This window comes from Acanthochromis polyacanthus, chromosome 19 (assembly GCF_021347895.1).
Source record: "Acanthochromis polyacanthus isolate Apoly-LR-REF ecotype Palm Island chromosome 19, KAUST_Apoly_ChrSc, whole genome shotgun sequence".
NCBI classification, from domain to species: domain Eukaryota; kingdom Metazoa; phylum Chordata; class Actinopteri; family Pomacentridae; genus Acanthochromis; species Acanthochromis polyacanthus.
Window position 1 is genome coordinate 29,702,008 of NC_067131.1, and position 21,956 is coordinate 29,723,963.

The 21,956-nt window shown below is 41.5% G+C and overlaps 3 protein-coding genes across 7 annotated transcripts in view; 1 reads left to right on the forward strand and 2 right to left on the reverse strand.

Annotated features, from left to right (window-relative positions):
* abca5 (ATP-binding cassette, sub-family A (ABC1), member 5) overlaps positions 1-6,292 on the reverse strand; it is a 33,883-nt gene extending 27,591 nt beyond the window's left edge. Inside the window, exons 1-5 of the mRNA XM_022207065.2 lie at positions 5,641-6,292; positions 3,219-3,388; positions 1,379-1,565; positions 1,094-1,267; positions 502-599 (exon numbers count right to left, since the gene is read on the reverse strand). Of these exons, the coding sequence (XP_022062757.1) occupies positions 502-599; positions 1,094-1,267; positions 1,379-1,565; positions 3,219-3,388; positions 5,641-5,653 (642 nt within the window). The 5' untranslated portion in view covers positions 5,654-6,292. The remainder of the gene's footprint in view (positions 1-501; positions 600-1,093; positions 1,268-1,378; positions 1,566-3,218; positions 3,389-5,640) is intronic.
* Positions 6,293-6,390: 98 nt separating this feature from the next.
* asb3 (ankyrin repeat and SOCS box containing 3) lies at positions 6,391-17,320 on the reverse strand. Of its 3 annotated transcripts, none has more exons than XM_022207069.2 (10): positions 17,244-17,319; positions 14,350-14,560; positions 13,071-13,241; positions 12,852-12,964; positions 12,645-12,777; positions 11,716-11,893; positions 7,821-8,039; positions 7,433-7,735; positions 7,204-7,337; positions 6,391-7,116 (listed from the first exon to the last, which is right to left on the reverse strand). In XM_022207069.2, exons 2-10 carry the CDS (start codon positions 14,555-14,557, stop codon positions 6,884-6,886), a joined length of 1,692 nt encoding a protein of 563 aa, XP_022062761.1. In that variant the 5' UTR covers positions 14,558-14,560; positions 17,244-17,319; the 3' UTR covers positions 6,391-6,883. The 3 variants fall into 3 exon arrangements, with proteins under 3 accessions (XP_022062761.1, XP_022062762.1, XP_051795968.1); XM_022207070.2 differs by having other exon boundaries at positions 16,995-17,275; XM_051940008.1 differs by having other exon boundaries at positions 6,939-7,085; positions 17,244-17,320.
* The window catches only part of c19h10orf88 (chromosome 19 C10orf88 homolog), a 30,190-nt gene continuing 25,554 nt past the window's right edge, over positions 17,321-21,956 (forward strand). For 2 of the 3 annotated variants that reach the window (XM_051940010.1, XM_051940009.1), the window contains exons 1-5: positions 17,321-17,504; positions 18,687-18,850; positions 19,054-19,245; positions 21,208-21,277; positions 21,400-21,591. In XM_051940010.1, the coding sequence (XP_051795970.1) occupies positions 18,717-18,850; positions 19,054-19,245; positions 21,208-21,277; positions 21,400-21,591 (588 nt within the window). In that variant the 5' untranslated portion in view covers positions 17,321-17,504; positions 18,687-18,716. The remainder of the gene's footprint in view (positions 17,505-18,686; positions 18,851-19,053; positions 19,246-21,207; positions 21,278-21,399; positions 21,592-21,956) is intronic. The other variant, XM_022207078.2, reaches the window with a different exon arrangement.

Here is a 21,956-nt window from a genome sequence, read left to right on the forward strand (position 1 = left end):
ACTGCTTTTATCAGCAGTTTGTTTCTCATTCTTTATTTATTCATCATTTAGTGAAGAAAATGTCTTCAGATTGTGCTTATTTTGTCTTGGAAATAGACCAGTATTTTAGAATGCAACAATAAAAACATGTAAATAAAACAGCAGATGCTTAAATGAACAAATGTTTGGAATTTTTCCTTTACAAATGACTTAAATCATTTATCCAGTGCAAAAACAATGCTGCACATGTTGCTCCGTGAAGCTAACAGATCATCATTGTTCTTTGGAGGCTTCAAAAATCTTTATTCTTTTGAAAACTTTATACAAAATGCGTACCAACTAATATCATCTGCATATTCAAATGCACATCTGTATATTGAAAATTCAGATATTATGCTTCAAATGAGCATCACAAACTTCAATAAGCGTCAAAGATATTTTCTTCACTGCACAAGACGTCACATGCCTGCTTCTTCTTGACGGTAAAGTGGATTATTTGTGGAGGACAGTGCTCGGTCTCACCTGGATGATGGCTGCGTCGATCAGCGACTGGAGGCGGATGAAACCGGAGTACCAGTAGTTAGCCGCCCTGCAGTTCACCGAGCTCGTAAAGCAGTTGGCTGCAGGAGAACAATCACAGCAAAGTCAGTGCCGGATGCAGCTGACAAACACTTTACATTTCAGCTCGGGAAGGTGATAATCTGGCTTGTGTTGGTGTTACTCTATTTCTACTCGAGTCAATTAAACACCGCGTTTCTGACGACAGCTAAAGGATGTGATGGACACAACAACCACAGAGAGAAAACAGTCGCATGTAAAATGCCTCAAATTTTAACTCGCACACTCCTAAAAATGTTGCAAAGGCTTATTTAAATACGCATGCCACTTCTAATACACCTGGAAAATGTTCTGCTTTGTCCTTACGGGGTACAAAACTGGGCGGGCACAATGTTGACAGAAACTAAGCTACGTCTATTTTAAAATTAATCTATAAAACATGAAAAATGTGCAGGGTGGCTGCTCGGCGTCTCCACAGGGAGAGAGAGACGACAGAACCCAGAAAAAAAAAAAAAAAAAAAACACAAGATGAACCAAACATCACATCAGACTGTACCGATAGATTCTGTGTAATCGCTGGGTAGAGGCAGCTGGTTGTACGGGAAGCGCAGCCTGTAAGACGTGGCCGAGCTGTCCATGAACACCACACCAACGTAGCTGGACGGCTCGTACAGACTGGCGTTCTCCAGATCCTCCTCGCTGGCAAACATCTCCAGGCGATCCTGCATGTCTGGAAACACAAGAAGGGTAGAGGTTCAAAGCCTGTCTCATCTTCCATTAACTAGTTTCCCTGCATCTAACCCTGACTCAGTTTAAACCACGAGATGGATTCCAGACTTACGCATCTCCTGAGCCACCTCCTCCATGATGTGGTTGGTGACGTTAGTAATCGGTGTGTAGCCCAGGCCCTTGAAGAAGGGGTTGTCGGGCTCCAGCTCCGTCGTGTTGATGCCTCCATAGTAAACGTGGGGATTCAAGGTGCTGATGAGTATCAGGAGACCCAACAGTAGCAGAGGTAGGATCAATTCCTGTACAGAAAGACATGCAGTAGAAACTGCACATTAATCTAAATCCAAGAGGAGCTCCGTTTAGTCTAATTTTAGTGATTGCTCGTCTTGGATAGCCCCACTTATCTCCACAGTGCTGAAGAATGGTCTGGCTACACCTCATAATCAATCTGCTATAGAGGGACAAAACACAGTCTGATTAGTTTGTATTGCTTCAAACTAATCTCGATCACTTTGGGCAACACTAAGCCCAGGATGCAGCAACGGCCCTGCAAAATAGTGCCAAGAGGAGTTGTTTTAGTGGCAACAGCTAATCTGTATATAAAACCAAGCACACATGCCTTTTTAGTTGGCATTTTCATCGTGCAGGTGGCTCCTTGAAGCTTATTGTTTTTTTTTTTGATGGCGAAGGGTATTTTGCAGCAGAAATTAAATGCATTTACTTAGTCTAAATCCGGTGAGTCAGACCAGTTAGCATCAAAAGCTCACGGCCATGCCTGTGGGAATTCTGGCAAACTGCGACCACAACAGTGCAAAGACATGTCGATATTTTCTGCTGATGAGTGTGAATTCAGCAGTGAATGTGACTGAGGCCCTTTTTTCCCTCCCTGACAGACAGCATGCTACAGCTTGACCTTGAGCTACAGACTAAACTCAGAGCGATTTGATGCTTCTGGCGGTTGCACCGGTAAAGACTTGATCAAGTACTCTCAAACACGATGTTTACGATTTGGTTCACATGGGAAAACCTGTGTGAACATCAAAACTTGAACATTCTGTGCCCTCGAACGAAGCTCAAGATTCCTGTCGATTCTTGGGACAAATGAACGGCCATCCAGGGTTTAACAATTAACAATAAAAGTTTGCTTCTGAATCTAACAATAATACGCAGTGATGCTTATGACAGCTCTGAACTTCCCTGACCACCGTTGCAGAAGCTGCAGAGTGCCGAAGAAAAGTTGATACACAGGCGCATTAAAAATGCATCAGCGCAACTTAGAGCCAAATAAAAAATGCATGGCGTAACAAAGGGGAAATAGGAAGGAGAAAGAGGCAGGCCATGTCACCTATTCAATCCTAGAATTAACATTTATCTTGTGGATAACTCATTCGTATTTCTTGTTTTACCAACAGCAGAAGTTTGTGGTTTCTTTTGCAGCCACAGGTTCACCAAGTCGCAGCACAAATGTGTGACAACATGAACGCATTAAAAGGTCTGTTGGCTAGAAGTGAGGCTTCCCTGGAATGACTGCAGGGAGATTTCTCAGCATAACAGAGCGGCAGCCTTGGGGGAAAGGTGTGTGAAGGCAAGGTCACGCTGCATCATGGGAAAAAAAACAAACCTGCAGACATTTTTAGACAGGCACTTATTTGGTTTTCAGAAGTAAACGACTTTCTAACTTCAGGAAAAGAGGCTATATCAATGTAAGTCAGTAACAAACACAGTGCACATAGGTTTTAACTTGTGAATAAATTAAACTCCTTATCTATTATTCATAAACGACCTTCATTAGGCTCTCTCCAAGTCTAGTTCTGTCTTCACTCATGTAATGTACATTATTAAGCCATACTTCCAGGTAACCATTTACTCAGCTGCTGGATAAGCTGAGCAGCATGAAGGCAGCGGGGCTTCACGTTGAACACATTCATGTCCGTCTGCTGAGAACTAAGCACCTGAAGGCTCTGTTGCTTGGTCCTCCACTTGATGAGCAAATTCTTGTAGAGGAGGCTTCGCGTTTGGTGCCAGACTCCAGCATCTCGCCTGTACACGGGCTGCATGCTCCCAGCATTCCTCATCTGGATGACGTATGGGCGAGAGGTCGACCGACTGATGCTGGCCTCAGCTGCAAGGGAAACAAATGCACCCTTCAAGCAGTGTTATTCACACTTACAGGGACAATCACTCCAGATTTAAATGATTCTCAGTAGAGATTCCAGCTGTTTACACTGGGGCTAATAAAGTTCTCTAAAGCACTTCATCCAAAAATAACTCCCTGACCTATGCTAAAGGCTTCTGCCCACTGTAAAGCATCTAACTAGAAATATAACAAAACAAGGGATGATTCTTGAACTTTATTTAGAAATTTAATTCATTCAAGGGAAGAAAAGATGCTCCCACATCGTGTCCTGGGAACACATATTGCATTCCTGCTGTTCTTTCTAATTAAGCATCAATCTCAGCAGCACATTTTTACACAAAAGAGCACAAAGACATTTTCCCAGCTCGCAAGAAAAGGTAAACTCGGAGCTCCTTTCTCTGCCAAACCAGTGGATCAAAGTCCGAAGCAAAGACTGGTGGGTGAGAGTTGTTCTCACAGAGTTTACTGATCACTGAGTGGGAGTGGAACGTGGGGCAAACATGTGCAGAAAGAATATATTTAGTCCAACCAGTAAGACAGGATCATTTTAAACAGTTACATGTTTACTGAACAGACTATCAAAAAAGTTGTTGAAGATACATAAGGCATTTTCAGCCTGATTGTTCGTGAAATATCAGGATGCATGTGAGGAACAGGAGGGAAATGCTGAAAAAGAAGATTTGGCTGCAAAATCAAATGTGTGTCAGCTGAAATCAAATGTTTCGGGTACGGAATGGACGAGTTAAACCAAAAACTGGAGTCCAAACACAACCAATTTGCTTAATGAGTGCAAAGCCAGATCTGAAGCCATCTAAAGCAGAAAACTTCCTTTTCTTGATTGCTTATTTGCTCCATAAAATGACAGAAAATGGTGAAAAATGTTTTGCAGTGTTTCCTCAAATGTCTTGCTTTGTCCACAACCCAACGATATTCAGTTTACTGTCACAGAGGAAGAAAGAAAACTGAAGATATTCACATTTAAGATGCTGGAATGAGAAGATTTAGTCATTGTTTATCGTTTTTGTTTTTTTAAATAAAAACTAACTAATTACTTAATGAACAAATGAGTTATAATTGGTGTAGTTTAGCTCACACCCAATTAGATAATCATTGCAGCTCAATTTTGGATTTATAGTTTAAGAGGTGAAGGAAAGATTTCAAATGGTTTGCACTCCAAAAAAAAGCCTGCACAGTAAAAAAAACAAAAAAAAAACATTTTTAGCTTATTTCTAAAAGTTATTTTGAATTGTCTTTCTAATCAGCAACTCATCTGGTGAAAATTTAAATAAATCACAGAAAAATAAAATATTGTGATGCCCTAGTTTTTTCTTTACTGCCCATTTAACACTCACATTTTGTTCTACTTATCAAACTCTGTGTGCTTCTTAATGATGTCTGTTCCTGATAATAAATTATTCAGTCAACCATAAATATCGAATTAAAAACAAGCTAATGTCCACTTTAGATGCCTCTGCCTTGTGAGCAGTTTGTTTCAGTACAACTTTTTAGTGTTGATTTTATTGGGCTCCATGTGTGTGAGATCATGCACTTTTTGTGTACATTCAAGTAAAATTAATCAATATCATCCAGCAATTCTCTGTAGTATTTTCAAGATTTTTTGCACTTTGGATTTCTGATGTGGTAAAGAAGCAAACAGCACATAAACTAAATTATGTTCATTATTCTCTGATATTTTACCGGTGCTTAATCAATCACTTATCACAATGACAAATCAATAATCATTAATTACAGCCCTAATTTTGATTCATAGATTGAACTGCAAATTCAAATACAGCAGTGCAATCATGGATCACCCTAATAAGAATCCAGGAGCAGTGCTGGCAGCTGCATTATCAGACAATACAACAGTTAGCAGTGTGTTTTGTTAAATGAAACTCAGTGTTTTTGTTATTTAGCTTGTTTTTAGGAGCAGCTAGCTGGCGTTGGGTTACCAACTGCCGCTAACGCTCACATTTCTGTTTGCTAACAAACAGTTCCCTTGATTTGGAGCGGCTCAGTCTTCGCTGCTTTGCTCTCACGTTGAGTGCAAATCAAAAACACAAAGTCTAGGTAAGCTAAATCCTCAAAAATTAGTCGCTCCAGACTGAAAATGTTGTGTTTTCTGTGAGCTAACGCGCTGTATGGCAACAAGCAACGCGAAGCAAGCTAGCAGGCTACAGCAACACAGCCGACATCAATGAGGAAAAAACACATTCAGTGACATTTGGCGTACTCACGTATGAAATACATTAAGGCATATCCTTCCTCGTCTTGAATTTCGACGGCATCACATCACAGGTGTTATTTTATGTCACGTAAACCCCCCGAAATGAGCCTCTCGCTTCTTGCGTCGCTACTTCCTCCTGTCAAATTCAGCTCCCACAAAAAAACGTGACGCTGACCAATCAGAGCCAGCTTTTGTGTGACTGACGGCGCCTTGGGCCAATCAGAGTGCAGCCAAATGTTTCTTATTTTCATATCACAAACAGAGCACGTCGATAAATGCATGAACCCAACGAACACCGCTTGTTTGGGGATTTATCAACTTAAAATACAAAAAAATAAGGGAAAATACATCTAAAAATATGTTAATAAATATGCACATTAAAAAACATACCATTTATGGAATCTGGCCAATGCAAGTCAATGCATAAACCACAATTAAAGCTGCAACTCACTTTTACTTTCACTGTCAAATACTTAAGTCAGTTGTTTAGCGTACAAAAAGACAGAAAATTACGAAAATGTAGATCAAAAGCCCAAAATGACAAATCTCCTGAGCACAACACAAAGGTATGCAGTTTATTGTGTTGTCATAGAGAACCTGGAGTCAACGAATTTGTAACTTTTCTCTTTAAAAATTACTTAAACCAATTTCAAAATAGCTGTCAATTAATTGTACGGTCACCAACTAGTCATTTAATCATTGCAGCTCTAAACATAATATGCAACTGACTGAAAATATTTGAGAAAAGTGATAGATGAGGTCATATTTTATTCAATTTATTTTAAACTTTTTTGAGGGAACGCATACAAAATGCTGCAAAAACTCAAATATTTACATTTGACGGAACGGTGCAGCCATAAAAACATCAGATTCTTGGGTTTTGAATATGTACACTCAGTCTAATCATCACATAGCCTCATCTACTGATCCGTTGGCCTTAAAAGCACAGCTCTGGAGGTCCTCTGGAGGTGTCCTCAGGTGTTTGGCACTGAGATGTTGGCAGCCAGTCCTCTTGGTCCTGTGGGTTGGGGGGGGAGGGTGACACCTCAATGGGTCGGGCTTGATCCAGCACATCCTGCAGCTTTGGATGCCAAGTGAGATAAATATCTGGGTACTTTGGAGTCTTTTAGCAGTTTCTGAATAGTTCTCAGGAACTCCACTCAAGAGTTGAGTACTGCAGTAGCATTGTAAAGAGATTATCACCTGTCATCTTGTCTGTGATTTTAACTCATCCAAAGCAGCACTAGCCGGAGCTACAGAACATGTCGGTGCTGATGCGTTCTGTGGTACTCATATATTCGATCTGAAATTGGCAGTGGTGCTGAGTGTGTGTTGGAAGGTTCTGGGATGTCGCTGAATTTGAGGAAGTCGTGAAGCAAGGAGGGCACCGGGAGCTGCTGGACTACACCGGTCCTCATCAGCTGATCTGGTCCCAACGTTACCCGAACCTGCAGCCTGCAGAGGTGGGCGAGACAGGGAACAGAGTCTAGAGGGAGGAGGAGAGAGAAGATCGCTCGATTTAATGTTTACCACACACATAAAATAGAATCTGCAATCTATTTTGTTACTGCACCAAAATGTAAACGGGGTTCCCAGGTTTTTTCTGCCCGCCTTCGGTCCAGAATAAGTTTCAAAGATGGAGACAGAGTCGACCAATTTACAAACTCCAGCAGGTAATTCAACACGTCACTGTCTGCCTGTTCCAACCTGGTGAGAACAGAGGACATAAAGAAATTGATAACTGCTGATAAATGGTGGAAATGTACAAGTGAGAGAGGTTTGATGGCAAATTGACAGCTTACATGTGGGGGTGAAGCAGCAAAGACGGTTCCAGCCCCGTCTTTAAAAGCAGAGGGAGCCAGCAGGCGGCAAAACGGACTTGGTGTAGTGCCACACAGAGAAGCTCCCTCAGTTCTTGGAGCTTCAAAACGTTTTTTCCATGACGTTGTGGTATAGAACAGTCAGTGGTCAAAGCCTCGGGTCCAGGAATCCATCTGTGCTCCAGGATGAGCTGCAGCAGGTCTGTGCTGTCAGCGGCCAAAGCATAAATCCAGTCGTCCTCGCTCAGTTTTGCTCCTGCAGTCAGCAGCAATTTCACCGATTCACTGCAAGAGATGTTAATCAGAGGTACATCCATCTGGTTTACTCTGCAAATGTGCATGAGGAGGGGAAATCAGCTTTCTCACAAACCTGTATGGCTTGTTAGATGAGCGATCCAGGGCTAAGCCGAGCGGTGATCGGAGGCTCAGGGTGCGTGTGCAGTCCTGGGCGTCTGGGCTGTAACCTTCCCTCAGCAGCACCTCCATGCTTTTGGCCTGATCTTTCTGGACGGCGAGGTACAGCGGACTCACCATGCCGTCACCATGGCCACACACCCGATCCGTAACAGCTATCAGCCTATGAAGGACACTGGTTTAACAGAAACACAAAAAAAATACATAAAGCATCGACAGAAATGAAAGAAATAAGGTGCTGGTTGCAGATTGTTGAGTATTTATTAGGCAATGAAAGCAAGAGTACGAGGTGTGATCGATAAGCTCCCAGTTTCTGCCTTTAAAAAGCTGAACTGCATTAGAATTTAATTAGGCTAGCATCCATTTCAAAGTCGCCTTCTTGTGCAGCGACTTTACGTTTGGAACGCTCCCTGAAAGTGACGTTCTGTAGGCGCATCAAGCTCCATCTGTCATGAGCTGAATCTCTTAAACTGGGTCAAAGTGGCGACTTTTCCTCTTGAATTCCATTTTGTTGAAGAGGAAGAAGTCACAGGGAATCAAATACGACGAGTAGAGCGGATGGAGAGCGAAAATAATGGTACGAAAAACTCAGACACGTTGTTATGATGGAGCACAAAACTGCCATACTGCCACAGTTAGGGCCAAATACTCACCAGCCACCTCTACTTGTTGCAGCAGAACTCGTCCTTGACAGTCCAACAATGGGGAATGAATTCATGGTGCAAAACCACATGAATGTCAAAGAAAATGTCGAGCATGTTCCTAGTACGCTACTTATCTCATATGCTTTCTTAAGTCTCAGAAACTGCAGCTCTTCCACTCTAAAAACTGTTGTTTGGTCTCTGGGTTGTAAGATCTGCCACATGAAGGTTTAAACCACATAAGGCCTGCTGAAAAAGATCCTTCAGACTTTGACATGGTGCTGCTTCTGCACATCCATGGCCAAATCATAAGTTCACTTTCACTACCTGGATATTATTTATGACATGATTCCTTCTGTTTTTCTATTGTTTTATAAAAATGTTCTTGTAATTTCTTATTATGTGACGATCATCGTTGGTTTGTTCATCTGGTAGCAACAGATAAACGGATTTGGATGAAATTTTCAGGGAAGGTCAGAAACGACACAAGGACCAAGTGATTAGATTTTGGCAGTGATGCAGCTCATAGTCTGGATCCACGGATTTGTTAAAGATTTCTGTATCATTGCCAGATAGTGGCACGGTGTCACTGTAACCATAACAAGAGAACACTACATCAGCTGATTGTGATTCTACTACAAATCCACCACTGTGGATTTCCACAGTTATTTATTACTGTTGTTTATGTCCACCCGAAGGCTAATGCTGATGTAGCAACTCAGGCCATGCTAAAAACAGTGCAGCAGCTGCAGGGGTTAGCGCCGGACGCACCGTGCTTCATTTTGAGTGATTTCAATCACTGCAAACCGTCAAAGTCCTTGGCCAATTTTTATCAATATGTGACGTGTCCCACTCGACATGCAAAGTGTCTGGACCTTTGTTTTGGATCCATAATATGAGCATATAAGTCCTTCAGCAGAGCTCCACTCGGCATGTCTGATCATAATATGGTTTATTTGGTTCTGACCTACAAATCCATCCTGAAGAGGAACAAGCCGGAAAGAAGACTGGTTCCGGTTTGGTCAGAGGAATCAATCCACTGCCTCCAGGACTGCTTCCACAATACAGACTGGGATTTGTTCACAAATGTTTGCACGGATATTGATGAATTAACTGATGTTGTTTCATCATGTGTTTCTTTTTGTGAGGCCTCCATTATTCAACAGAAAGAAATTTTCCTCTACCCCAATAATAAACCATGGGTGACCAAAAGTGTCAAATCTGTGATTAATCAGAGGAACATCTGTTTCACTCAGGGTGACACTGCTAGATATAGGGAGCTTCAAAAACAGCTTAAAAAGGAGCTGAAACTTGCCAAATGTAAATATAAGGACAAGGTTGAGAGCATGCTAAGGACAGGCAGCTCTCGGCCTGCATGGGAGGGGGTCAGATCCATGATGGGGATGCAATCCAAGAAGAGCCATGTCTCCCTTAATGGAAGGTCTGATCTGGTGCTCTCAAATGAACTGAACAACTTTTACAACCGTTTTAACAACTGTGATTTTAGTGAGGAATTGTCAGTTTTTGAAAATGCTGGCCCTTCACAGAATAATGTTGTTGACAGGAGCAAGGTGTGTAAAATTTTCCGTGGAATCAAGGAAAGAAAAAGCCCTGGCCCCGATGGCATTGGAGGCCGTGTTCTTAAGCACTGTGCTGATCAGCTGGCAGATATATTTACTTTCAGTTTTTCATTGTCCCTCCAACTTCATAAGGTCCCATCAATTTGGAAGAATTCCACTATTGTCCCAGTTCCCAAGTCTGCATCTCCCAAATCACTAAATGATTTTAGACCTGTGGCATTAACTTCTCTTGTTATGAAATCATTTGAAAAAATTGTCAAGGAGATGCTTATGGCCTGTGTTTATGAGAACCTGGACCCACTGCAGCTCGCTTACAGGTCAGGCAGAGGTGTTGAAGATGCATTAGCCACTCTTTAAAATCTTGTCTTAACTCATCTTGAGAGAACCAAGACTTTTTCCCATCCTTTATTTATTGACTTTTCCTCTGCTTTTAACTGTATACAGCCACACATTTTAGCAGAAAGACTTCCATTGCATTGATCCTGGTCTAAAAGCGTGGCTAATGGATTTTTTTACAGAAAGACCACAACATGTGAGGGTCAATGGTGTTTTGTCAGACACCCTCATCTCCTCCACTGGATCACCTCAGGGCTGCGTCCTTTCTCCTTTACTGTTTGTTTAATACACAAGCGAGTGCCGCAGCCAACATGTGGGGCGTCACATCTTGAAGTTTGCAGATGACTCAGTGATTGTGTCCTTGCTGAGTAGTGAAGACCCTGACCATGGCCCTGCATTGAAGGAATTCACTGACTGGTGTTCCACATCCCTTATGCACATCAATGTGTCTAAGACTAAAGAAATGTTTATAGACTTTAGGAAACATCGGTCAGTCTTCCCCGCTCTTGTCATCGAGGATCAAGCCATCGAGCGGATCCATACTTATAAATATCTCGGCACTAATACTGATGACAAGCTGTCTTTCGACTTTCATGTCGATGCTGTTTGTAGGAAGGCGCATCAACGCATGTACTTTTATAGGAAACTGCAGAGTCTTAAGGTTGATAGTACTTTTATGAAAATGTTTTATTGAGTCTGTTTTAACTTTTTCTTTTATCTGCTGGTACAGCTTACTTTCACTTAAAAAATTACAGAGTATAGTGAGAGTATGCAGCAAAATTGCAGGTATTAACCTCAACAATCTCTCTGATGTATATAAGCTCAGAACCTTAAATGAGGCCCGCACACTCCTCACTGACCAGAGCCAGCCCTTGGTTGGTGAGTTTGTGCTGCTCCTTTCAGTTTGCAGGTACATTCTTCCAAGATGCAGGACAAACAGACTTAAGCATTCCTTTGTCCCTGCTGCAACTGTCCTGCTAAACAAGTGACCGACTAACCTGTTCGTGCTATCCATTGTTATTGTCTGTGCTTGTTACTTTGCGATTGTTGTTGACTTGCTCTGCTGGCTGCATAGTGATTTGCCCCACGGGGACAATAAAGATTCCTTCAACCTTGAACCTTGAACTGAATTTCAGTGATTGTTGCCATCCGGTGGACAGGAACCACCAAGTTCTTAAAATGACACAGATTCATCAACCTAAAAAAGCTAATATTTAAACTGTAAACAAAGAAACCACACCCTGCTCAGGTCAGGAAGCACTGCATCAACAAAAGACACGGTGTGAGTCAGTACCTGATGTGGCCAAACTCAGCGGCTGCATGAATGGGAAGCTGGGGCCACTCGCTGCTGCAGGCTTTGTTAGGATCTGCTCCGTGGTCCAGCAGAAAATCCACACAAGCCTGGTGGCCCTCCTGAGAGGAGATCAGCAGCGGCGTGGCCATGTCCGCTGCCTGGGCGTTCACATTGGCACCTAGAGTGACGAGGAAATAAATCATCATTGACGGCATATTATTTTACCTGATTGCTGGTTCAACCCTCGGAACCCCAAAACCCGACAGTGAGTTTTTAAAAAACAGGTTACCTTTAAGAGATTCTAAAATGAAACTGTACAAACTGAAACCATCCTACAGCTCTTGAACCTGTCACCTGTTCTGTTTGACAGCTGAACCGAAGCACGGCTTATAATGGCAATATTTCATCAAAATCAGTTCCATTCACATTCAAAAATTTGCCAGAAATAAACCTTTGCCCCAACCACATTCTGTAAAGAACATAAAAATCTGTGTTCCCCTCTGCAACAGAGATGCCATGACGTACTCAGCCGTCATGAGGAAAAAATTCAGGGACTTTTCGGCTGCACTGGGCTGAACTGCAGAAAAGAGACTAGCATGAAAATAGGTTAATACTGTAAGCAATACAACATCTATGGGATATTCACATTTTTTTAACAGTACTGATAACACCTGTGGGCAGTTGGAAAGTTGTTAAATGTTGATCCTGCTTTTTTCAATGGAAAGATTTTTTTTTGTTTATGATTTATGGCATTATAACGGTTTCATTCTACACAGAGGACATTTCAGAGTTCTATGTGTAGTCATGGTTTAACTGCTTCCCGAGAGGTGCAGGATTTTATATTGTAGAGAAAAATGAGCTCATGAAAAGAGCAAAAAACGTTCAGTGTGCACACAAACACAAAGTCATGAATAAAAACTGTTGTTTACCAGCATTAACGAGTATTTCCAGACATTCCCTCTGCCCGTACTGAGCAGCTAGAAACAGTGGCGAGATCTTGTGGTCGTCTAAAGCCTCCAGGTTTCCAACGTTCACAAGAATGCGCACAATTTCACTGTGACCCTACAGGAGAGACGGCCCATTCATTACCAGTCCTGACAGCCGTCACAGAGCGGTGTGTTTGCAGTCATTACTACCTTATAAACGGCTTGATGAAGGCAGGTCCAGCAGGACGCGGTGTGTGTGCTGTTCACCTCTGCACCTTTACTGACCAGCAGCTCCACGATTTCCATGTGGCCGCCGTCGACAGCTGGAGGCAAACAGATTTAACTTTACCACCCAAAAGAGGAAGCTCATTTGGTTAGGATGTGATGTGAAAAGCATAACAGGTAACACAAAGCTGATTATGTGCAAACCTGCGTATAAAGGGCAGGACGAGTCGTTGGTTAGCTCGTTGATGTTGGCGCGTGCTTTGAGGAGGAGTCGGACCACGGCCAGGTGTCCACGCTGCGCCGCCAGGTACAACGCCGACTCCCCTTCATGAGTCAAACAGTTCACATAGGAGCGACATCTGCCGAGAGAGATTCCTGCATGCAGAGAGGAGTGGAAAACGAAAAGTAAAATGTAAAAATGTAGTAAAAGTAAAATGAACTGAAATGTGTGTCAAAGCCTGGACTGAAGGGACTGACAGATTCAGCGGTTTGTCTGTCACAACAAATCTGAGAGGAAAGCTGTGAAACATTCATGTGGAAACTGGATGAGAAGATCATTTAAATAAAAAGGACAGTGAGAGAAGTCTGCAGACAGATCATTGCTCTGTCTGCAGACTTCTCTAGTTGTCCTTTTATCAGTATCTGCAGCCAACAGAATTAAGTAGAATATAGGAAAAAGGTACACTTTTCCACTGTATTTGGAAATGAATGGAAATACAACAATTAGCAATTAATACACTGAAATTAATAGGAATTGTAACCAGGTGTGAATGTGAGTGTGATTGTTTGTCTGTATAAAGAGGATTAAGCGATGTATAGATGGATGGATGGATGGATGGATGGATGGATGGATGGATGGATGTGATGGATGGATGTGATGGATGGATGGATGGATGCATGGATGGATGGATGGATGGATGGATGGGATGGGATGTGATGGACGGATGGATGGATGGATGGATGGATGGATGGACGTGATGGACGTTTTGAACTGTGGGAGGAAGCCTGAGAAAGCTGCCGCTCATGCACAGGGAGAACATGCAGACTCCATGCAGGAAGATCCCAGAACCAGGCCGGGATGCAAACCAGGGCTCTTCTAGCTGCAGGGCTAAAGTGCTAACCACCAATCCACTGTGCAGCCAGTTCTGGACATGACTGTGGTATTTTTCCATGTTGAATCAACTCTTATGCAAGTTACCACTGTTATCTAATGTTTGTATAAAGCACTGCACCTTAAATCTGTGATTCCAAGAACTAAAACTGGACATGAAATTTGATCCTGTTCTGGAAACCCTGATTTAGATGACGCACAGTCAGTCAGTCTTTCCTGCATGAGGGCTGAAAAAAACTCAACTACGTGGGTTGTCATTGGGCCAGATCTAATTTTCTGGACGGTCTTCTACTTCTCTGTACGCTCAGCTGAAGGAAAAGCACTTCAGTAAGCATTTGCAGCAGGCCTGAGTTGTATGATACTGCTTCTTACCGCGGACAGCAGTCAGAATCTCCAGCGCACACGCCTTGCTGCCAGCTGCCGCCGCCTCATGCAGAGCGTTCCAGCCGCGGTTGTCTCGAGCGTTGACATTGCATCCTCTTTTTATCAGCCTCCTCACCCTCTTCCTAGAGCCTGCACGAGCTGCAGCGGAAACGTCGGACACCGTGTCTCTGTAACACGTTGTGAACACGAAGTCCATCCCCTGCTCCAGACACAGTCACAGACATCAATTACAGTAAGCAAAATGGATTTCTATCGCACCTTTCACAGATATAAAATCACAAGGTGCTTTACAACAAAAATAAAACAAGGATTAAAAACAATAATGCCAAAGGTGTTAAACTGTTAAAACAATGGAGCAGCAGCTAAAATAAAGTGCATCAAAACAATCAATGAAATAAAGCAGCTACAGGTCAACAAAAGGCCTGTCGGAATAAAAATGTTTTCAGCTGCCTCATAAAAGCTCCACAGGAGTCGATCGATCTCAGCTGTAGAGGAAGAGCACAGTCACCACGGGTTTTATACTCAGAACGAGGGACAATGGCCTGACCTGAGAGCTGTATTCAGCGCGTAGTGATGGGCCACGTAAAGCCTTAAAAGTAATCACCAGAATTTTAAAATGTACATGAAAGTTGATGGGGAGCCAGTGAAGAGAGGAAAGGACCGGGGTGATGTGGAGTCTCCAGTTAGCTCCAGATAAAAGACGAGCAGCTGCATTTTGGACTGTCTGAAGATGATTAACAGAGGATTGATTTAAACAAGTACAAAATGTATTATAATAATCTAAATGGGATGAAAGAAAGCATGTAAAATTTAATTTACCACCGTTTATCGACCAGGTAACTGGGACATCGAAAAGCCAATGCAAGATTAATAGTAGACATTAAACATCCAAATTACATTTCCAAATCAGCTCTGTCTGCTTCAGTATCACAGCTTCACCAACTCATATACAACCCTTGAAATTCACTCTGTGCTGCACTAAATAAATACATTTAGAATGCAGCCCTCTCCTCTTTGGCTTTATCAAACAGAGGCTTCACACTCAGAGAAGGACTGTGCACAGTTTAGAGGAGTAACGTCACTGATTATGTCAATCTTCTGCTGTGCCTTTGTGATCATACGTGGCCTTATTAAATGCTTTGCTACACAGATTCACAGTCTCTATATCTCTGAGATGAGCTCAGGATGAATCAGCGCCACCACAGCTGTACGTGTATTTTTATTTTCTGCAAAAAATGTTTATTCTGGACAATTTGTTTAAGGCGTAGGAAGTAGTTTTAGTTTTGCTGCTTAAATGCAGTAGTATTTGCTGTCATGAACAGAATAGAACTAATCATTAAAGTAAATGTAATAAGGTTATAAGTTCATGTATATAGTGTAGTTGGGTCACTGCAAACTTATGTTAGTTCTTACTTCATTTCTGTTCTTACTGGTTTTAACAGACATCTCCCTAACTCTGATTTTAAGATTTTGCTAATCACTTTTAAAGCTCGCCAGGCTTTTCCCCTGGCTATATTTTAGACATGTTAACACCATATGTCGTTACGCGCAGCCTTAGATCCTCGGGTGGGTCCCTCCTAGTTATTCCAACGTCGAGGCTTAAATCCAAAGGTGACCTTCTCTGTCAGGACCCTCGGCATTGGATCAACCTGTCTGAGGAGATACGGCTCGCCCAATCAGTAACTTCTTTTAAATCACCTCTTAAAACCCACTTTAATAGACTCACCTTTAAATAAAGCTCTCTTTTATTTCTCTATTATTACTCTTTTTATCCCTTTTAAAATTTTCACTGCTTGTAGTCCCTCTTTCTAACCTTTTGATTTTAATCTATTTCTATCTTTTATTTTCTCTTCTCCCTTGTGTGATGTTGTCCTTTTAACTAGCTATCCCATCTGTGAATTTTTGTCATTTTTTATGTTCTACATGTCAAAACACTTTGTGAATGTTCGACTTAAAGGCTCTATACAAAAAAGTTATTGTTGTTAAGAATGAGTTTCCTGAGCCATAAATTAGCTACAATTATAAAAAATAATAAAATGTAGTAAATGGTTGTGAATATTGTCACACGTCTTCTGCATATACTGTTTCTCTTTATTTTGCGTGTCCTTGTCTTTTCTTGCTTCTTTTTTGACTGTTCCCTCCTGTGTGTTGCTGCTACAAAGTGTACAAGTCAGATCAGGTACACAAAATATTTCACTATGCAATGTTCTATGTACAACTGTGAAGGTGACAGATCAAATTGGATTATCATGATTATTATTAAAATGTCCCTGCTCAGTCTATATAATTGAGACATTGTATTATTGTTGTTTGGTACCTCACAGAGCTTCAGGTAGATTTTTTCCTTTCAAATCCATGAAACACGTTTAAATCAAAATTACCAAAACGTACATGGACATGAAATACAACAAAAATGATACACTGGCTTCTCCCGAATTGAATCTGGTTATTTAGATTCGATTTAATTTCAGATATCTGACTCTAAAATGCCACTAATAAAGCGGAGATAAAGGGAATTAGGTTTGTGGTGCAACATTAGAAGCTAACATTCAAAACTTAAGCGGCAACACCTAGAAACAGCAATCCACATGTACAGAACACAATGTGTGCAGCTTTAACTACTTTTTACTTACACAACAGTCCTCCTAAAAGGTCTCAATTTAACTCAAAAAATAAGATTTAAGACATCGAAACACAACTTCAGGCACCAAGCTAACTTTGCTGGCTAACTACGATGCTACAAATCACGACATAAGTAACTAAAAACGATTCAAAATGCTGTGAAACTCAAACATGCCTCTACACAACGCTACATACACTTATTTCCATAAAATATCAAACGATATATTATGTGTTTCACTGAAATTAAAGTGTGCTTCTACCGAGAGACGCTATGGAAGCTTCAACTGTCGTCCCGAGAGTCGCCGCCTGATGACGTCGCACCACAACAACCCACGGTACATCGCGTGTCAGCTGTTAGCTCGCTGCTGTGGATTTAGCTTCAGCTAAAACCGGGTTACCAATCCCCCGTTTTACCATCGTTTTTTGCTTGAATAATATTTTTTAAAAGTACGTGTTAAGAAATGGAAAGGAGGAGAATCTAAAACGGGAAAATCGACGCATTCAGCTGCAGCGGTTTTAAGGTAAATGTGTCTTATCGCTTCATGTTAGCAAGCTAATATTTATTTTTCTTAATACAGTTATTACTGTTTTAACATATATTTACATTACATCCATTAAAATGCATCCTGATATAAAAATGTGAAAGCATCTTCAAACCATGCAGCTCTCCAGTGCTTCCAGCTGTGCATCCATTAAAATGAAGAGATGAAATGATAAAAAAAAGATTAATATAAGTTTACCTGAACTAGTAAGCAGATTACATATTCACTAGATAGATTCAAAAACTAAAAAGATGAAATGCACTAACTTGCCTGTTTGTAGACAGTCCCATGTCCTGATTTGTCTCCTGATTTTTCTTTCTTTTCTCAAATTGTCTTCAATCATAAACCCTTTGCCAGAAAAATACAGTAAAAACAAACAAAACAGCAGGATACTGTAGCATTAAAAATAGGAGAAAAATGTAAAGCAACTATTTGTAAAAATACAGATTTATGATGTTTACATTATAGTAAAGTACAGATTGTTTATTGAAATAGAAGTACCAGTACAGAAAAGCAAAAATAGTTAATAACAAATAAAAGCCCTGCATGAAAAATCTTATTTAAGTCATGTAGTTAAAGCAGTAAAGTAAAAGTTTGACAAATTGGTCTACAGGCATTATTATATGTGCCATTATTATTATTATTATAAAAATGAAGCCTCAGTGTGTCAGCAGTGTGTTACTGTTGTAGCTGTGGCAACAGATCAGTCTGAGGGCTCAAAGCAGGATTAATCAGAAAAAAAATAAGAAAAAAGTTCTGATCCACAAATCTGTTTTCTCTAATCTTTGACTTTTGATGAGATATTGGATCAATTTATTGAAATATAACCATGTGAGAAGCGTAACAGCAAACAACTCAAAGACATCTGAAATATGAGTCAGAATCAAGTAGTGTAATCTTAAACTATTTATTATATTTGAAAAGTGTTTATTTTTCTCAAGAAATTTCAGGTTGTTCATCATGTTACGTAAAAAGCTAGTTCATTAAATGTGAGCATTTTCTGAATGTACTTTGTTTTGCACTAAAACAAACGTTATTTATAGGTTTTTATGCTCTGATTCTTCTGGTCCGGCCCGCTTGAGCTCAAACTGCTGAATGTGGCCCCTACACTAAGACAAGTCTGACACCTGTCCCCTAACCCGTTCCTACTTTGTCTTCTAGCTCGTCTCCCCAGAAGGTCACAGCAGCATCATGGTGGACATCGCTGTGAAAAGCGAAGCTGCTTGGGTCTGCCACACCGAGGGACGAAACCTGGCTGATGTCCTGCTTCCTGTTAGCATCAGTAACAGAGGCGGTGATGAAGAGGAGCTCAGTCAGACTAACCAGTGAGAAGCGTACCATTTTTTTACTGCCAGCATGTGGATTCATGACTGTGAGCATTAATGCTGCAGTAAAAGCACAGTCTGTGAGATTATTCTGTTTGCAATGTGGGAAAACAACCTTCATAACCTTTTCTATTACCAGAAGAGACAAAGAAGAGGGAATTTTCCATTTGTAAGTGAATGCCATGTTCACCATTTCTTCACAGGGAAGGTACGGTTCTGTTGCAGCAGATGGAGGAAGGCTCTCCATGCGTCCTGACGCTCCACTGCAGCTCCTCTGCAGCCATCAGCCGCCTGCTGGTCGTCAGCGAGGCTCGAACTCTGGAGGTTTACGACCAGACGGGAGAATACTGCGGGACGGTGAGAGGGTCGAAGGACGACAGCATCCAACCAGACAGGTAAAATACAGCACGGCTGGGTCACCAGGTGTGCAAAGGTTTTATGTTATTTGGGCCGTTTGATCAAATTTGTGAGAAATTAATTTGAACCACGACAGATCCTCCCTCCTCTGTCTTCTGGTTCGTCTCTTGTTAGTGATAAAAATCTAAGACTTTATTGCTTCAATTTTTTTCATTTTGAAGTGATTAACACACAAAAATGTAACATACAGTGCTAGCAGTGAAATTATAATCATCAGCCTAAGCGTTATAAAGTTATATATAAATAAGCTTAACTTTCTCATTTAGTCGACCCTCCCACCTTGTCTCCAGCAAAACACATCATGCAGCTGAACATTTTGTTACCGACAGACACTGCAATTTACCGATGTTCCCTAAAAGCCCCACATTGCAGGCAAGGGCGTTGTAACGTTAGATTTGTCTCAGATGAAACTGGATGATTTTTTTACATGTGGTATTTTCTATAAGCAGCGCGTGTAGGTGCATTTCATGAGAAGACTGCATTTTAAGAGTAAATAGAAAGGGAAATTTGTTTTGCTACAGCAGAACGAGTAAAGTTCTCACCACCATAAATTCGGATATATAAATAAAAATATGCAGTAAATAAAACTAAACAAGAAGAATGATATAGAAAGCAAAATGTCCCATGTAAAGGCTGTACACATGTTAAAGTGTTGTATAGTGAAAATAGTGTACAAGAGTATAAAAAAATGTGCAATTTCAAATTACAAAACTGGAAGAAGATGCTACAAGGCAGAGAGGACTGAGAGTTCTGCCAGCCAGTACCAAAGTACACAGAAGTCCATGGAAAGTATTTCTGCACACCACTGTGGTTCAGGGTTGGAGCTTCATGCCTCAGACCGACCCGCTTTAGACCACGACCTATTATTATTAAAATCACGTAATGATCAGCTTCCATATTAAGAGACCAATAGTGCACTAGTCTGTAAATCTTTGTAATTCAGTGTGTTTTTCTAAAATATTTCCAATTCAGTGCAAGTAAGGGTTGCTTCACAACATGGATTTATTTCAACATGAGTGCACAACGCCAGCGTTATTCTTTACAACATCACAATCTATTTTCTGTTCAAATAAGTGTTCACAGATATGAAGATATTCAGTTTTAAAAATAAAATAAAAAGTGTTGCACTTTCTAGTAACACCATCATCTCCTTTTCCTCTGTAAGGAAACAGTTCCATCACAACTTAGATTTCACAAATATGAGAAGATGAGTTAAAGGATAAAGCTCCAACACTATTCTTCACAGCTTCACAATGTCCTTTTTTGCAATATCAAATATCAGGCAAGTGTCCCAGTTATACGGTGTAGCATCGTACTATTGTTTAAATCATATAGCGTTATGTTGTATGCCACGGCGTCACACAGTTCATCATCCTCGTTAGTCGTTTCAAACCGTGAGCCCGTTTTAGTGAAAAAGGTTCCAGTTTCAGCACGTTTTGCTGTGTCTGTTTCCAGAGCTTTCCTCTTTTTAATGCTTGCCTTCTCCGCACCACCCTTACTCTTTCTATTTTCCGTCTTTCAAACATGTCAGGGTCCGTCTACAAAAAAAAGAAATAGAAAAAGAAGAGCTGCCAGTGGAGGTGGAGGTGGACAGGGACAGCGTAGTGATCAACCCAGTGCCATGACTGAACACCGGCCCAAAAAAAAAAAAACAAATAAGTGAACACCGGCCATCAGACCAGTCCACCGGGAAGTGTCCCAGTCCTCCCGATGAGCCACTGTGGGCCTGCTGTGGTTAATGCAGTGGCTGTCTGTGGCGGTTAGAATGACGACAGTACAGCTAACTGATCGTCATGTAACAGCACAATGACACCAGCTGAAATCTGAAATTGCACACTCTCAAATAAAGGTCGCAAATTCAGTCTGGAGCCCTGTAACAGAAAAATCACCTGAAAATGAGGTTCTTACATCACTACTGTGTCTCTGTTTTTTGCTCTCAGTGCAGACAGAGGACCGTTCTATAAGAAGCAGCTGATCCTTGAGCATCCATCCTCCTCCTGTGAAGTGAAGGTGAGTTTATACGGAGATATAAAACTATAAACCCTTCTGGATTGAGCTTGTTTGTCAACCAGTCGTATTTATATTCGTATACAGCTGTGTTTTGGTTTTAATGAGCTGCTTCTGTCTGCCAGTTGCTCTCCCTGGCCGGTAGAAACAGTGTTCTGGTGTCTCGAGTCGTCGTCGGCCTCCAGGCGCTGCAGCCCTGCCCGGCCCGAGGCCCCGGCATCGACATGCAGCAGGTCCAGTGTCTGGTGGAGGAGATGGGAACAAACCTGTCACCGGGAGCCCAGAGCCTCATGGACATGGTGCAGTTCCAGCAGAAGGTGGGAGTAAATCAGCAGCGAGTTTGTTTCTGTCAAAAACTCTCTCTGATATTTGAGATGTGGGAGTTTCCTCCTAAACATCAACATTAATCATCGTGTTTTCAGTAATCAGGTCTTCTGGGTTTCTGAGCTTCAGTGCAGCTCAGTTATGTCACTTTTTGGACTTCACATTTGAATGATGCCGTTTCCTGGAACTTGACAGGGACTTTCAGCTTCATTCAGATCCAAAACGATTCAACAACAAGCTGCATTAACCCTCCAAACCCCAGGCAGCTTCTGGGCGTTGCTCGCTCCTGTCACATATTTATTCACTCATTTTTAAATTTTATTTACTGCGGTATAAAATCCTGTACCTCTGTGGAAAC

Coding starts and splice junctions, on each gene's coding strand:
- asb3 (XM_022207069.2), bottom strand. CDS start 14,557: ATGGACTTCGTGTTCACAACGTGTTACAGAGACACGGTGTCCGACGTT. Junction 11,894..12,644: donor GGAAATACTCGTTAATGCTG/GTAAACAACAGT, acceptor TCGTCACTCTAG/GTGCCAATGTGAACGCCCAG. Junction 7,736..7,820: donor TCATCTAACAAGCCATACAG/GTTTGTGAGAAA, acceptor CATCTCTTGCAG/TGAATCGGTGAAATTGCTGC.